The sequence below is a fragment of the Armigeres subalbatus genome, chromosome 3 (assembly GCF_024139115.2).
Source record: "Armigeres subalbatus isolate Guangzhou_Male chromosome 3, GZ_Asu_2, whole genome shotgun sequence".
NCBI lineage: Eukaryota > Metazoa > Arthropoda > Insecta > Diptera > Culicidae > Armigeres > Armigeres subalbatus.
Window position 1 is genome coordinate 249,799,214 of NC_085141.1, and position 16,287 is coordinate 249,815,500.

General features: G+C 46.0%; 2 protein-coding genes across 2 annotated transcripts in view; one reads left to right on the forward strand and one right to left on the reverse strand.

The window, feature by feature from the left end:
* Positions 1–4,924: 4,924 nt before the first annotated feature.
* On the reverse strand, positions 4,925–6,481 carry LOC134223397 (uncharacterized). The gene is made up of 4 exons (XM_062702536.1): positions 6,072–6,481; positions 5,848–6,013; positions 5,276–5,786; positions 4,925–5,216 (listed from the first exon to the last, which is right to left on the reverse strand). The coding sequence occupies exons 1-4, from the start codon at positions 6,446–6,448 to the stop codon at positions 5,038–5,040; spliced, it is 1,233 nt and encodes a 410-aa protein (XP_062558520.1). The 5' UTR covers positions 6,449–6,481; the 3' UTR covers positions 4,925–5,037.
* Positions 6,482–13,955: 7,474 nt separating this feature from the next.
* LOC134223396 (calpain-B-like) overlaps positions 13,956–16,287 on the forward strand; it is a 34,661-nt gene continuing 32,329 nt past the window's right edge. Inside the window, exon 1 of the mRNA XM_062702535.1 lies at positions 13,956–14,228. Within this exon, the coding sequence (XP_062558519.1) occupies positions 14,136–14,228 (93 nt within the window). The 5' untranslated portion in view covers positions 13,956–14,135. The remainder of the gene's footprint in view (positions 14,229–16,287) is intronic.

The window sequence follows — 16,287 nt, forward strand, 5'->3', positions numbered from 1 at the left end:
AAACAATTCCAAAATCAATCCTTAATTCAGTTCAAACCTTATCCGAATTCAGTTTAAATTCAATTTTAAGTTCAATACAAATCTATTCCACATCCAATCTGAAATCAATTTTATATTCAAATGCAATCAGCTCAATCCGAATTCGATCCAAATCCTTTCGACTAAGTACGAATCAGTTACGATTCATATCCAGATACTCAGATTAATTCATGGACAAGCCTAATTATTGAAAACATTTCCACACTAAACATGAGAACCCGAATTCACGAGCTTGCCAGGCTCATAGAATCCCTATGGATAATTTGGAAACGATCACTGGTTAGGCTAACCATGTTGTAAATCCTAATTCAATCACAACCAAATCCTTTTAAATCTGTTTTAATTTTATCTGAATCCAATTCATATAAATACAAATCTAATTTACTCCAAATCGTCCAAATCGAATACAAATCAAGTCCAACTCCAATCCAAATCCAATTCGAATTCAATCCAAATTTAATCCAAATCCAGTACAGTTTCAATGCAAATACAAACTTAATCCAATCCAAATAAAAATCATATTTGAGTATATTTCCAATTTAATCCAATCCAAATGCTATCCCAATTCAATCCAAATTTGATCTAAATCCAATCTAATTTCATTGCAAATTCAATACAATTCCAATCCAAATCCAAAATTGGTCCAACTCCACTCCAAATCCATATCCAATTGGAGTTCAATCCAAATCCAATCCACACGCAATGCAAATCCAAATCCAATTCAAATTAAATTTAACTCCAATCCCAAATGCAAAACAAATCCAATCCATATTCAATGCAAATCCAAATCCAATCCAATTCCAATTTATATCCAATCCAAGTCCAATTCTAATCTAATACAAATCCAATCCAAATCCAATCCAATCAAGATCTATTTCAAATCCAGTTCAAATCCAATCCAAATCCATTCAACTCGAATCCAAATCTACACACTTAACTCATTTCACCGTATTCGGTATTTTTTACCGAAATCTCAACAGCAGAACTGTTCGGTAATTTATTTTACAGAATTTTTGTAATTTTTTCCATTGTTCAACTGTCAAAATCACCGAAAATCAGTTGAATTATTTACCGAACAGTTCTGCTGTTGAGATTTCGGTAAAATTTTACCGAATTCGGTGATTTATTTTAAATGTGTAATCTAATGAAAATCCAATCCGATTTCACTGCAATTACAGTTCATGGACAAGCCTAATTATTGAAAACATTTCCACACTAAACATGAGAATCCGAATTCACGAGCTTGCCAGGCTCATAGAATCCCTATGGATAATTTGGAAACGATCACTGGTTATGCTAACCATGTTGTAAATCCTAATTCAATCACAACCAAATCCTTTCAAACCTGTTTTAATTTTATCTGAATCCAATCCATATAAATACAAATCTAATTTACTCCCATTCCAGTCTAAATCATTTCCGAAGCTCATTCCAGATGTTTTACGACCAATCCAAATTTAAACAATTCATTCGAAGGTGGGCCTTCTTTATTCTTAGACTTCCGTCTTCCACCATCGGAGTCTTCTTATTTTTTCCGACTCTCCGTCCATCTCCGGAGAGCCATCTTTATCTTTATTCAGACCTCCGTCTTCCTTAACCGGAGTCTTATCTTTTCTTCGGCTCTCCGTCTATCTCCACCGGAGAGCCATCTTTATCTTTATTCAGATCTCCATTTTTTTCAACCGGAGTCTTATCTTTTCCTCGGCTCTTCGTCTATTTCCACCGGAGAGCCTATCAATCCTACCTTTTGCGCCATTGTCGCGACCAGACCAACCAAAGCTCCTCATCGGAGCTAATGCTGCTACCTCCGAACGACAATTTAAGTAGAGAGCAGTTCTACCCGCTCTTTGACTTAATTGTCATCGGGAACTGCTACCTCCAGCAACATTTCTTTCAGCAGGGGCGATGGCACCCGCTTACCCGCTGCCTACCAATGCCACCGGGAACACGGACCTACTCCTGTAGGTCCTCCGCCGCTTGGACCTACTCCTGTAGGTCCTGATCCAGGAATGGGCACTACGCTATGGTAGTCTCCGCCCAGGTGTACGTCCCACCTTCGATGCGTTCCAACACATCGGCCAAAAATTCGAAACATTCTTACCCTTTTTACTCATATTTATGGACATATGAGACATGGTCCATTAGTGACGAGTTAACACTCCATTCGTGCCATTCATACCTTGTTGCCATGTCTTATCATTAATGCCTTCAAGTTCATTAGTTGCAATATAATTGCCTACATTTTGGCGAATTGTCAGCAATACGCACTGAGCTTTCATAACTTGGTTACATCGCATGTTCAAGAATTTGTGATATGCAAAGATGTATAACATTAAAATAATATTGAATTTTGCTTAACTTTAATTTCTTAATATTTTTTAAATAACCTCATTGCTACCACTACACTGCTGTACAAGCCAATTCTATCTAGGTGATCTTGGTGGAAACCGTCTCTGATTATGTTTGAAATAAATTTGTTTCTTTACAGCTTATCACAAATTAGAGTGCGGCGCCGACACCTTGTGACCTCCTAAATGGATTTAATCCAACTATTCAATACCTGAATGTTTTAATAATAAATTCAATTAGCTCACTAATAGATCCTGACCAGGGTAGAAATATTTCACAGTCAATGCAGTGAAAAACATGGATCTCAGTATAATCTGCAGTCGCCTTCATCGCCGCCGTGGTGAGTGCGACTGTGTGCAGCCGAAAAATCATTTCCAACACCGACAGTTCAATTTCGCATTCAGCCACTCACAAGTCGCTCTGACAGGCTGCTCAGTTCGCGCCTTACCGTATGACTGTGAGTGGCCCATTTAAGGTGAAGGTGGGTTGAGTACCAAAACAAAGCTTTGATAGTATTGGTACAGTAAAAACTTTCATATACTGTAGTAGTATTGGTGTCGTATTTATAAAAAAAACAAAGAATATTAGTAGGGTGGTTCAAAAAACGACCCAGCACCATCACGCTCACTCGATTCCGTCCCATGCTCCGAGTGTCCTAAAAAAACCGATTTGAACAAAAACTGGTTGAGCGCAACCCGGTTCAAGTTTGTATGAAAACTAGAATGGGTAACTAAACCTTTTATTACACTGATTACGGCGCTTTCCCTCGAAACGCTGGCGAAAAGAGAACCCACATTGCTGAAAGCAACATTCCAGAGACTTCAGTGAACGAAAACCGCACCGCAGGAAAGATCCATTGATTACGTAACGCAAATATAGCATTTTATACTCACCCTTATGTCACACTTTTTGTATGAAGTATCTGCCCCTGGTACGATAGTGTAGACTAGACTAGACTAGAAGTATCTGCCCCTGGTGCGATAGATATCACAGACAAATTCTGGGTATTTTGTTGAATTGCACGTTTCACTGATGCCTTCTGAGAAGCCTAATTATCATGTGAAAGAATCGCAACCTCGATTAAAATCGACTCCCAACTATTGGAACGACCATTCAATATGGATTGTCTATGGAGTTGAAGCTCTTAAATATTTCATCCCGTCATATGGTCTCCCCCCTCGCCATCGCCCAATGACGGAGTGCCAGAATCAGAATAATGTTAAATTCAACCTCGCCATATCAACTGTTATACAAACCTGAAACGACCTGCGCACGGTAAGCCTATTCAAACCAGCCCAAACGATTGGATGACACCCAAATTATAAATCATAATCAACTGAGCGTGGCGAAGCAAAATTATTTTTTGAGCCACCCTACTTATTAGTTTGCTGCTGCCGGTGCACCGCGGTGTTTACATTCGCTCCGCGATCAGTTTTTTATCGTTTTTTTCGGGCAAATCTAGCAGTTTATACTAAGTTTTCGGTTCAAATAAGTGACTGATTTCAAAAAGTGGTGTTTAATTTGCATTCTATCAACATTTCGGGCTGCTCATGTGCGGAGAAGTGAGTAAAAACTTGATTTTTCCAATGCCCTTTGAGAAGAAGTGAAGTGCAGTGATGAACCCAACAAATCGCGAACGGCTATTAAATTGGCACGAAACTGCTAATTTATGCTACAATTCGAGCCGGAATACATAGGATTCATTGAAGAAACATGTTCATTATCACGGGAAGTAAGGAAATATGCTGTGAACAGGTTAGTAATTTGAATAATTAACTTTTGTTCGATGCTGTTCGATGCATTTGAATGTTGGTGGTAGAGGAGTGCGGGAGGTGTGGGGTTGGCCCGTGGAAGGTCCGGTGCCATATTGGCTGCCATCGTGATACTCTTCCAACTATGTCCTTAAACGCGTGGTGATTTTTTTCAATTTGCTTGGTGAATGTGTAAATTTTGCTGTGTTAAATTTCATCTTCGCGGCGCAGTGGGTGATGTGAGTTCTGTTGTTTACTTTTCTGCCTCTCCGGAAATGTGAGGTTGATTTCAAAGCAGGAAGAAAATAAAAACATGATATAAAAAAACATCACCTTCACCCAGTGCTGCCGAAAATTTACAACCCTGATCCTGACACCTTACTGTAATTCACTTTATTGCATTCCACTATTGAATATAAATTGCAACTCATCATCCATATTGTACAAATTGTTTTCCCAGGCCTTCCTTCATTAGTCTTCGTTTCGCCGCGATGATTCGGACAGTTGGGTCGCAATCAATTCGCCGCAACGAGGAGTATCGGCGACACTAAACACTACTGACACGATGACTGCTGGGTTACATCCATTGAGATTGATTCGAGGGATCTTCAAAGACAACTACTGTACCACAAAACAGATTCGCATGTTCGCCGTGGATTGTGACTCACCCTTGGTTTTGAAACACTAGCGAGGCAAGCTTCACTGAGCTATAAGAGGTAAGACAGAGCAGCAGCGCATGCTTTTCTGTCGTTTTCTTTCAATTCGAATAAAAGGGCCATCTCGTTCGTCGATTGTTAAGGCCGTTGATACACAATAAGTCTACTTTGAACCTTACAGTTGCTTCTATGTTGCCTATATTTTCTATGACTGTACTGTTATTGGTCTCATGTAAACATTATTAATTAATATCCAGGAATCCTTTGTTTAACAGCGAATACAGTTCGGAGCGAACGATACCGCAGTATTCTTCATTGCTGTAGCAGGGATCGTCCGGATTTCCTTCATCATAGTTGTCAAATGTCGTCTCAGTGAGCTTCACATATTTGTACTTTTCGAAAACGGCGATATGAAACACTTCTACAATTTTGAAAATCGGTTAAAAACGTCTTCCGCAAACTCTCTGTATCTACTCATACCTAGAAAACAGTATCGGAGAAGTTCCATTTGTAAATCTACCAGAGAGGGAACTTTTCCAGAAAACCCCATTTTTGCTAATAGCATCGCAAAATGTTTGTGATACTCGTAAAGTATTTCATTCCGATAGTCCGTCTTGGTGCGATTATCGATGACCAAGCCAAGTAAATTCATCACATCAAGGACTGGCGAACCCCAATGGCAGCACTGATAATCGATCAACATCGAATCTACGATGCGGCCGTCCGAGTTCTTCCTGTGCATAATATTTTTCCAATTGAGGTCAGCATGGTTGAGTACATTGTAGCCAACGGTTGCCGGATTTGGGGTGTAGACTTCACGAAGCCGCTGATCAAAAGATTCGTAAAGAACTTTCAACCGCTTTGTGTACGGTTCAAAGTCATCCCATCTCTGGACAGCTTTACAGAATTCATTGAATCCCTTCTTGAAAAGAGTGAGCACCACTCCTTTCGCCAAAATATCATCCGCTCTGTTTGACGATAGGTCCACAATCTAGAAATCGATAGTTTCAGTTTTAAAAAAATACAACAGTTACTCATATCTGAAACGTTGCCTCTTGATGAAGATAAAGCGAAGCAGCGTGGAAGCTTGCGATATTCCGGATAGTTGGAAGAGCCTCTTCAAAGCTAGTAATGCAATCTCGTCCAGGCATCCATCCCTTCGGAGTTAAGCTCTCCATCACGATGACGACATGTGGCTCAATCGAAGCATGAATCAATCTGCAAAAAAAAATCCAAAAATGAGCAATTTTTCTGAAACTAGCTGAATGGATCTTACCGGGCAACCTCCAGATGTTGACCGACACTCTTCAACACTTTCACCATAGCCGGAAGAATCTCACTGTACATTTTGATTTCTTTGACAAACAGAGCGTTGCCTTGGGAAATTTCCTTCTTGAATCCTTCAGCCGTTGGTTGAGTTTTGATGATCAGATTCATCTCATGCTCACCGGGTGTACGATTTGACCGATACCGAACACAGGTGCGGAACATGATACTGGCATAGTGGTCACCAGCCTGGGTCGCTGGAAGTAACTCGTAGCCAGGCAAGATCTCAATCGATGGATCGTTTTCCGATGTTTGCAAAATTTCCCGGAAAAATTGGTCACCCAACCAGGCAGGTGCCTGCAATTCGTCCGCACTGTATTCTGCCATGTTGAACGTGACACGGAAGACTGTGCGGTATTCGAAAACTAAAACGGTAAGTGGCCTAGAGTAGCTGTGCAAACTATCGGAATAGATAAGCGACGTGATGCTGATGGCAAATAAATACTTTTACGAGCTGTATGCGGAAAAATGCATTCGATAGGAGATGTCAGGGTGTTATGCATTACCTAAGCGAAAATTCTAGTTCGCCGACCAGTAGATTGTAAAATCTGCGAAATTGTTAAAGCAAATTTTATTAATCAATGCTATATTTAATATTGTTGTATAGTGAAAACTTTTATTGTACAAACGAGCCGCTTACTAGAGGTTATCTTAGCCGATGCTCCTTTGAAATTAGAACTATAAATGGATTGTTTTATGTCTCTTGACTGCGAATGACATCATGAAGTAATAACTACTAATTGCACCTGTATTTAAACATCTGTTAGGACATCATTAACACATTTCTTCCCCTGTTTATACTCAAGCTATTTTTGTATTCAGGGGTGGTGTATTTCGCCCAAGTATAATCCCATCTAAAAATATATCACGAAAAATGTGCTACATTCTTCATTCGATAAATAAATATTTTATTCCAATTATATGGTTAACAATTGAACAGACACCACGAATCAGGAAATCCACAAAGGATTCCATATATCGAAATCCGTCAGTACTCTTGAAAGCATTCAATTGGGAATCCGTGAGAAATTCCGTCGGGAATCAGTTTACGTCGAGAAAGCAGCCGGGAATCTGGAAGGCATTCTGTAGTGCATCCGGTAGGCACGCCGTCGAAAATCGGTAAGGGATGCCTTCATGAATTCCGGGAAATCCAGAAGAATTTTTTCCGGAAGGGATTCCTCCGGGAATCCGGAAGGGATTCCTCCGGGAATCCGGAAGGGATTCCTCCGGGAATCCGGAAGGGATTCCTCCGGGAATCCGGAAGGGATTCCTCCGGGAGTCCGGAAGGGATTCCTCCGGGAATCCGGAAGGGATTCCTTCGGGAATCCGGAAGGGATTCCTCCGGGAATCCGGAAGGGATTCCTCCGGGAATCCGGAAGGGATTCCTCCGGGAATCCGGAAGGATTCCTCCGAATCCGGAAGGATTCCTCCGGGAATCCGGAAGGGATTCCTCCGGAATCCGGAAGGGATTCCTCCGAATCCGGAAGGGATTCCTCCGGAATCCGGAAGGATTCCTCCGGGAATCGGAAGGATTCCTCCGAATCCGGAAGGATTCCTCCGGGAATCCGGAAGGATTCCTCCGAATCCGGAAGGATTCCTCCGGGAATCCGGAAGGATTCCTCCGGAATCTGGAAGGATTCCTCCGGGAATCCGGAAGGGATTCCTCCGGGAATCCGGAAGGATTCCTCCGAATCCGGAAGGGATTCCTCCGGGAATCCGGAAGGATTCCTCCGGGAATCCGGAAGGATTCCTCCGGGAATCCGGAAGGATTCCTCCGAATCCGGAAGGATTCCTCCGGGAATCCGGAAGGATTCCTCCGGGAATCGGAAGGGATTCCTCCGGGAATCCGGAAGGATTCCTCCGAATCCGGAAGGATTCCTCCGGGAATCCGGAAGGGATTCCTCCGGGAATCCGGAAGGATTCCTCCGGGAATCCGGAAGGATTCCTCCGAATCTGGAAGGATTCCTCCGAATCCGGAAGGATTCCTCCGGGAATCCGGAAGGATTCCTCCGGGGAATCCGGAAGGATTCCTCCGAATCCGGAAGGATTCCTCCGGGAATCCGGAAGGATTCCTCCTGAATCCGGAAGGATTCCTCCGGGAATCCGGAAGGGATTCCTCCGGGAATCCGGAAGGATTCCTCCGGGAATCCGGAAGGGATTCCTCCGGGAATCGGAAGGATTCCTCCTGAATCCGGAAGGATTCCTCCGAATCCGGAAGGGATTCCTCCGAATCCGGAAGGATTCCTCCAGGAATCCGGAAGGATTCCTCCGGGAATCCGGAAGGGATTCCTCCGAATCCGGAAGGGATTCCTCCGGGAATCCGGAAGGATTCCTCCGGGAATCCGGAAGGATTCCTCCGGGAATCCGGAAGGGATTCCTCCGAATCCGGAAGGATTCCTCCGAATCGGAAGGGATTCCTCCGAATCCGGAAGGGATTCCTCCGAATCCGGAAGGATTCCTCCGAATCCGGAAGGATTCCTCCGGGAATCCGGAAGGGATTCCTCCGGGAATCCGGAAGGGATTCCTCCGAATCCGGAAGGATTCCTCCGGGAATCCGGAAGGATTCCTCCCGAATCCGGAAGGGATTCCTCCGGGAATCCGGAAGGATTCCTCCGAATCCGGAAGGATTCCTCCGGAATCCGGAAGGATTCCTCCGAATCCGGAAGGGATTCCTCCGAATCCGGAAGGATTCCTCCGGGAATCCGGAAGGATTCCTCCGGGAATCCGGAAGGATTCCTCCGGGAATCCGGAAGGATTCCTCCGGGAATCCGGAAGGATTCCTCCGGGAATCCGGAAGGATTCCTCCGAATCCGGAAGGATTCCTCCGGGAATCCGGAAGGATTCCTCCGAATCCGGAAGGATTCCTCCGAATCCGGAAGGATTCCTCCGGGAATCCGGAAGGATTCCTCCGGGAATCCGGAAGGATTCCTCCGAATCCGGAAGGATTCCTCCGGAATCCGGAAGGGATTCCTCCGAATCCGGAAGGATTCCTCCGAATCCGGAAGGATTCCTCCAGGGAATCGGAAGGGATTCCTCCGGGAATCCGGAAGGATTCCTCCGAATCTGGAAGGATTCCTCCGAATCCGGAAGGATTCCTCCGGGAATCCGGAAGGATTCCTCCGAATCCGGAAGGATTCCTCCGAATCCGGAAGGGATTCCTCCGAATCCGGAAGGGATTCCTCCGGGAATCCGGAAGGATTCCTCCGGGAATACGGAAGGATTCCTCCGGGAATACGGAAGGATTCCTCCGGGAATTCGGAAGGGATTCCTCCGGGAATACGGAAGGATTCCTCCGGGAATCCGGAAGGATTCCTCCGGGAATCGGAAGGATTCCTCCGGGAATCCGGAAGGGATTCCTCCGGGAATCCGGAAGGATTCCTCCGGGAATCGGAAGGATTCCTCCGGGAATCCGGAAGGATTCCTCCGGAATCCGGAAGGATTCCTCCGGGAATCCGGAAGGATTCCTCCGGGAATCCGGAAGGATTCCTCCGAATCCGGAAGGATTCCTCCGAATCGGAAGGATTCCTCCGAATCCGGAAGGGATTCCTCCGGAATCCGGAAGGATTCCTCCGAATCCGGAAGGATTCCTCCGAATCCGGAAGGGATTCCTCCGGGAATCCGGAAGGATTCCTCCGAATCCGGAAGGATTCCTCCGGGAATCCGGAAGGATTCCTCCGGGAATCGGAAGGATTCCTCCGGGAATCCGGAAGGATTCCTCCGGGAATCCGGAAGGATTCCTCCGAATCCGGAAGGATTCCTCCGGGAATCCGGAAGGGATTCCTCCGAATCCGGAAGGATTCCTCCGGGAATCCGGAAGGATTCCTCCGGGAATCCGGAAGGATTCCTCCGGGAATCCGGAAGGGATTCCTCCGAATCGGAAGGGATTCCTCCGGAATCCGGAAGGATTCCTCCGAATCCGGAAGGATTCCTCCGAATCCGGAAGGATTCCTCCGAATCCGGAAGGATTCCTCCGAATCCGGAAGGATTCCTCCGAATCCGGAAGGATTCCTCCGGGAATCCGGAAGGATTCCTCCGAATCCGGAAGGATTCCTCCGAATCCGGAAGGATTCCTCCGGAATCCGGAAGCGATTCCTCCGGGAATCCGGAAGCGATTCCTCCGGGAATCCGGAAGCGATTCCTCCGGGAATCCGGAAGCGATTCCTCCGGGAATCCGGAAGCGATTCCTCCGGGAATCCGGAAGCGATTCCTCCGGGAATCCGGAAGCGATTCCTCCGGGAATCCGGAAGCGATTCCTCCGGGAATCCGGAAGGGATTCCTCCGGGAATCCGGAAGCGATTCCTCCGGGAATCCGGAAGCGATTCCTCCGGGAATCCGGAAGGTACAACCAGAAAATAATGCTTCAAAGGGGAGCCCTCGAGGTTAGCTGCGTGTCCTTGCAGCACCGAACATCGTAACTCGCTTTTTTAGAAGAACACCATGGTATCGTGCCAGCGCGTTGCCGGCTTTCCAGGAGGCCTTACCACGCCCTATGTCCTCGGAAGATGGGAAGGGTCGACTTCGTGCCTGCTTCCCTTGCACGACTGGTATCAAGAATGATGATGCCGCGTGCACCCCAAATTGACCTTTCTGCGATGGTGCCTATGCCTGCCCCAGCCTTGACGAGGACCCCTTGCCGTCCTCGGGCCCGGAACCCGCCCGGTTGACCGACGCCGCGAAAGCGACGATTCCATGTTGTTCTTCGCGCGGCCACTTGTTCGATAAAAGGATCGAGTTCGACCACAGAGCATGACCACCGGTATGACCCCTGAAGCCGACTCCGATCTCTTGGACCACCTCTTATTTGCGCCTGAACTAGCCATCCTTGAGTCCACGCGCCACCTTCTGTGTAGCTCCGAGACGATTTGGGCGATAGCCGATAAAACGGCATTCCAGCCAACTTCATCTTTACACATCCTCCGAGCTCGGTTGTCCGAGGTAGTGTCCAGACCACATGTGGCAAGCATTGCGCGAAAACGTGAGCACACGAACAACACGTGTTCCGCCGTTCCCTTTAAACCTGCGCACACCAAACACTCGGGCGATGCCGAGCAAGCCAGCTGCGTTACCTGCACTGTGATTTTGCAGCACGCTTAAACGCCGGGCACATCGAACCCCCCATGGAGTGCTTGCTGTTCACAGCTTTGCTGGAACAAATCAAACAATTTGGAGGGTTCATGCAGCATTGTGCCTTATGTCCCTCAAATCCGCAGCGTCGGCAGAGATTGCTTCTGTCAGGGTCTTTGCAGTCCCATTGCTTGTGCCCCGGTTCCAGGCACTTGAAGCAAACTTCGGGTTGCTCGTATATGCCCACAGGGCATACCGACCATCCCACCTTGACGCTCCCTAACTTGACTACCTTGGAGGCGTCCGCTGCAGATAGCCGAACCAATGCTACCTGCGTCCCTGCCGGACCTTACGGTAGCCGAACGGCTGCGGTGGGCGTCTACACTTCACACTGTCGCCGCAATGCCGTGACGAGCTCTTCGACTTCGGTGATCTCGTCCAGGTCTTTAACCCTTAGATTCACCTCCGTCATGAGTGCCCTCACCTTGACCGTCTCGCCTAGGACCTCCTCCGCCAACTTCTTGTAGGCGGCGCCCTTTTGCGAGACGCCCCGCTTCAGCTCGAGGATCATCTCGCCCATCCGGGTACGTCTTATTCGACGTACGTCGGCGCCGAGTTCACCGAGCCTGACGTCACCCCTAATCGCCTTCAAGACGTCCGAGTACTTAGCCTCGTCCGCCGTGATGACTAGGGCATCGCCCCTGGAGCGATTGGCGCCTACCCTAGACATCTTGCTACCCTCATTAGCCTGGGCCTTCTTTTCGGCCCTTGACGTCTTTGGTTTCCTCTTGTTCTTGATCAGGGTCCAGGAGGCATCATCCCCCTCTATTTTCTTGGTCTGGGCGGCTGAAAGCTCTGCCGTAATCCCTTACCACCGTCTTTCCTCAGTGGTCCACCACGCCAGAGCCCAGCATGACGTGAAAGGGACAATTACTGTGGAGGGTGCCCAGGTACCCCACAAGCTCCGTTAAAGGCCTAGCTCATTATTTCACCCCCCTGGCCATGCATCCCCTCGGCACGGGTCGCTTGACGCCTTGGGTATGTATGTGTGTATGTGTACAAATTTTGTAGACACACTTTTTGGAACTTAGCATTATTGGCCGTACACATATAACGTAAGCACTTATGGGGGGAGGGGGGGTCGGTCAATATCTTACGCTCCATATAAATAAAAAATCATTTGTATGAAAAAAATCTTACATGGGGGAGGGGGGGTCGTAAAACCCAGAAAAATTGCTTACGTAATAAGTGTACGGCCCCTTACCCGATTTACTCGCAACAAGTTGCATTCGACGGGGAATGCGGTCCCATTGTTTGCAATTGAAAATGCATTTCGGAATTATTGAAAAATCATTGTTTTTTCCCAAGGACCCTTTGGAAAAAAATTCAAAATCGAAAAAAAAAATTTCAGCTTTGGTGGGAATGCATCGTAATTAATGCCAAAACATGCAAAATGATAGAAAATATGCGATCTATTTCCCTAAAGTGCTTTTTTGACCTTTCCTATGTGATTTTTTCAGTACATTTTACGATGCACGAGAAAGGCATCATCGCCGCTAGCTGGATTAATCTGTGTTGTTAATTAAAAACAAATACAAAATAGATCATATATCCCTGACGCCTGCCAAATAAATAAATTATCAAAAAAAAGCGTTTCACAGACAATTTCAATTTGCTCTTATTTGCCAAACGAATGATTATTATCACATTTTTAGTAGATAGGCTGTCTCATGCTACTATATGTCAATGTCAATCTCATACAAAATTATTAATCTTCTTCTTTTTCTTCTTCTTCTTCTTCTTATTGGCATTACATCCCCAGACTGGGACAGAGCCGCCTCGCAGCTTAGTGTTCATTAAGCACTTCCACAGTTATTAACTGCGAGGTTTCTAAGCCAGGTTACCATTTTTGCATTCGTTTATCATGAGGCTGACACGATGATACTTTTATGCCCAGGGAAGTCGAGACAATTGCCAATCCGAAAATTGCCTAGAGCAGCACCGGGAATCGAACCCAGCCACCCTCAGCATGGTCTTGCTTTGTAGCTGCGCATCTTACCGCACGGCTAAGGAGGGCCCCCCGGCATTATTAATCTTGCAAATAGGTAATAACATCCACCTGCGCACGAAATCTGATGTCATTTTATTAGATATGCTTCTGTGGCGACGTGTTCAGATTACTCATGCTACCGCACACAGTCGGAACGGAACAAATCTTAACGAAAACAACAAACGAACTTCTTCGCCGCATTCCGCTATCAACGTTTCCTTCCATGGGAATAAGGTCACCAAGTCGGTTGAACTAATAAGATAACGCCGACCTCGAAATTTCTAACTTTGGCTGAAGAATCGATGCAGAATAGGGAATATGTTCATTGGAGATGTCATTCAGTCATAATAACATATATTTTTGCGTTAAACAAATCTCTGATAATACAACCAAAGTACCAGCCGGCATTAGCAATCCATCCATCAGCAAGGTGGTACCTACCTATCAGCTATGTAGCTACTTCTATACTTGAGCTAATCGGCATTCAACCTTCTTATGAGGAAGAACATGAGCGCGAAAGCGCGCCAATTGCTTTCATGTGTGAGTCCCGAGGAGCACGTCGCACGCCGTCGCGCTCCGGAACAACCCACTCATATGCATCACATTGGGACGACGACGTGCATATTATGAACGATTATAAGTGCGCAATACACTCCCATGGCAGGCAGCGGCGTTACAGCGTGGCATTGGTGACTCAGTTCACACTTTTGCATATGATGAGCCAAACCAACCAGCGAACGTCTTGATTTCTGGTTTTGTTTTGAGTCTGAATCGTTCGTTGGTAAACGGCTATCGGCAGATAGTGCCATTGGCTCACCCGCGGCAGAGCTAAGTTTAGCATCGGGACACGACGCGATTTCAATATTGATTTGTGACTGGAAATTCGTTTTTTTGCAAACTATGGAATCTTCTTGTGAGCAGTCCAAAGGAATCGAAATGCGAACTGTGAAACCTTTGAGTCGATTTTTGATAGTGGAATTCACTGATGATAATGTAAGTAACGACTAATCACTCATATAATTGGAATTAACACAACACACTTGCGAAGATGTGTATAAAAGTCACTCATTTTTTGAATACACTTGTGTAGCTTTTTACGCGGGATTTTTTGGGATTCAGGCATTTTTTCACTTGAATCACTAGTAAGTAATCGTGTGGTCGTCGTCAACAACATCATCAAGATATCGAAATTCGTCTAACAATGATGGCCGTCGTAAGCATAGGCGCTATTTTAGAAAAATTTCGTTTCAGGTGACTCGAAACGAAATTCCGCAGAATTTCGCGGAATTTGATCATGCCAAAATCTGATTTCGTTTCGTTTCGTAAAATTACAAAAAATTCGCTAGAAAAAAGCTAGCTTCTAACGAAATTTAACGGAATTCCGTGGAATTTCGAAACAAATTAAATTTAAAACATACTTTGTACTATCAAAAATTTTGACTGCGCCGCTAAACAAAATCATAAAGCTGTTTTCAAATCTTTATGTCAACGTTAACGCTTTCTATACATTGACGACAAATACGTATTTTTTTTATAAAACGTCTTCAGTGGTTTGTTAGAAATATCTAGAGCCCTTGTGAAGTCTTTTTTGAGCGCCTTTCTTATTAAAGGCCGATTTCTTCACCTTCGCTCAGGCCTCAAACCAGGACGCCACAATACATGGTTCGAGGCCGCATCTCTCCATCCTCGAATACGCCCCACGCACCTGGTCTGCCCATCTCGCTCGCTGCGCTCCACGTCGTCCCGTACCTGCCGGATCGGAAGCAAACACCATCTTTGCAGGGTTGCTGTCCGGTATTCTTGCAACATACCCTGCCCATCGTACCCTTCCGGCTTTAGCTACCTTCTGGATACTGGGTTCGCCGTAGAGCTGGGCGAGCTCATGGTTCATTCTTCGCCGCCACACACCCTCTTCTTTCACACCGCCAAAGATGGTCCTAAGCACCCGTCTCTCGAATACTCCGAGTGCTTGCAAGTCCTCCTCGACATGTCCGTAGAGGACAACCGGTCTTATTAGCATCTTGTACATGACACATTTGGTGCGGTGGTGAATCTTTTTTGACCGCTGTTTCTTCTGGAGCCCGTAGTAGGCCCGACTTCCACAGACGATGCGCCTTCGTATTTCACGACTGACATTGTTATTAGCCGTTAGCAAGGATCCGAGGTAGACGAATTCCTCGACCACCTCGAAGGTATCCCCGTCTATCGTAACACTGCTTCCCAGGCGGGCCCTGTCGCGCTCGGTTCCGCCCACAAGCATATACTTTGTCTTTGACGCATTCACCACCAGTCCACCTTTTGTTGCTTCACGTTTCAGGCGGGTGTACAGTTCTGCCACCTTTGCAAATGTTCGGCCGACAATGTCCATGTCATCCGCGAAGCAAATAAATTGACTGGATCTGTTGAAAATCGTACCCCGGCTGTTTCACCCGGCTCTCCGCATGACACCTTCTAGCGCAATGTTGAACAACAGGCACGAAAGTCCATCACCTTGTCTTAGTCCCCGGCGCGATTCGAACGAACTGGAGTGTTCGCCTAAATCTTCACACAGTTTTGCACACCATCCACCGTTGCTTTGATCAGTCTGGTAAGCTTCCCAGGGAAGCTGTTCTCGTCCATAATTTTCCATAGCTCTACGCGTTCTATAACGTCGTATGCCGCCTTGAAATCAACGAACAGATGATACGTTGGGACCTGGTATTCACGGCATTTTTTGAAGGATTTGCCGTACAGTAAAGATCTGGTCCGTTGTCGAGCGGCCGTCAACGAAGCCGGCTTGATAACTTCCCACGAACTCGTTCACTAATGGTGACAGACGACGGAAGATGATCTGGGATATCACTTTGTGCAAACAAATAAAAAACGATCCGATTATTTCTACAGATATAAATTTGCATGTAACTTTCCATTACTATACAGCAAAAACATAAATTTAAAAATTAACTGCTGATATCAACTTTAAACTTTTGCAAGCATCAGTAGTGATACTTCGAGCTCTACAAAAGGCAATACTTGTGAAACCTCTCGCACAGATTTCATAAGTTTCACCAAA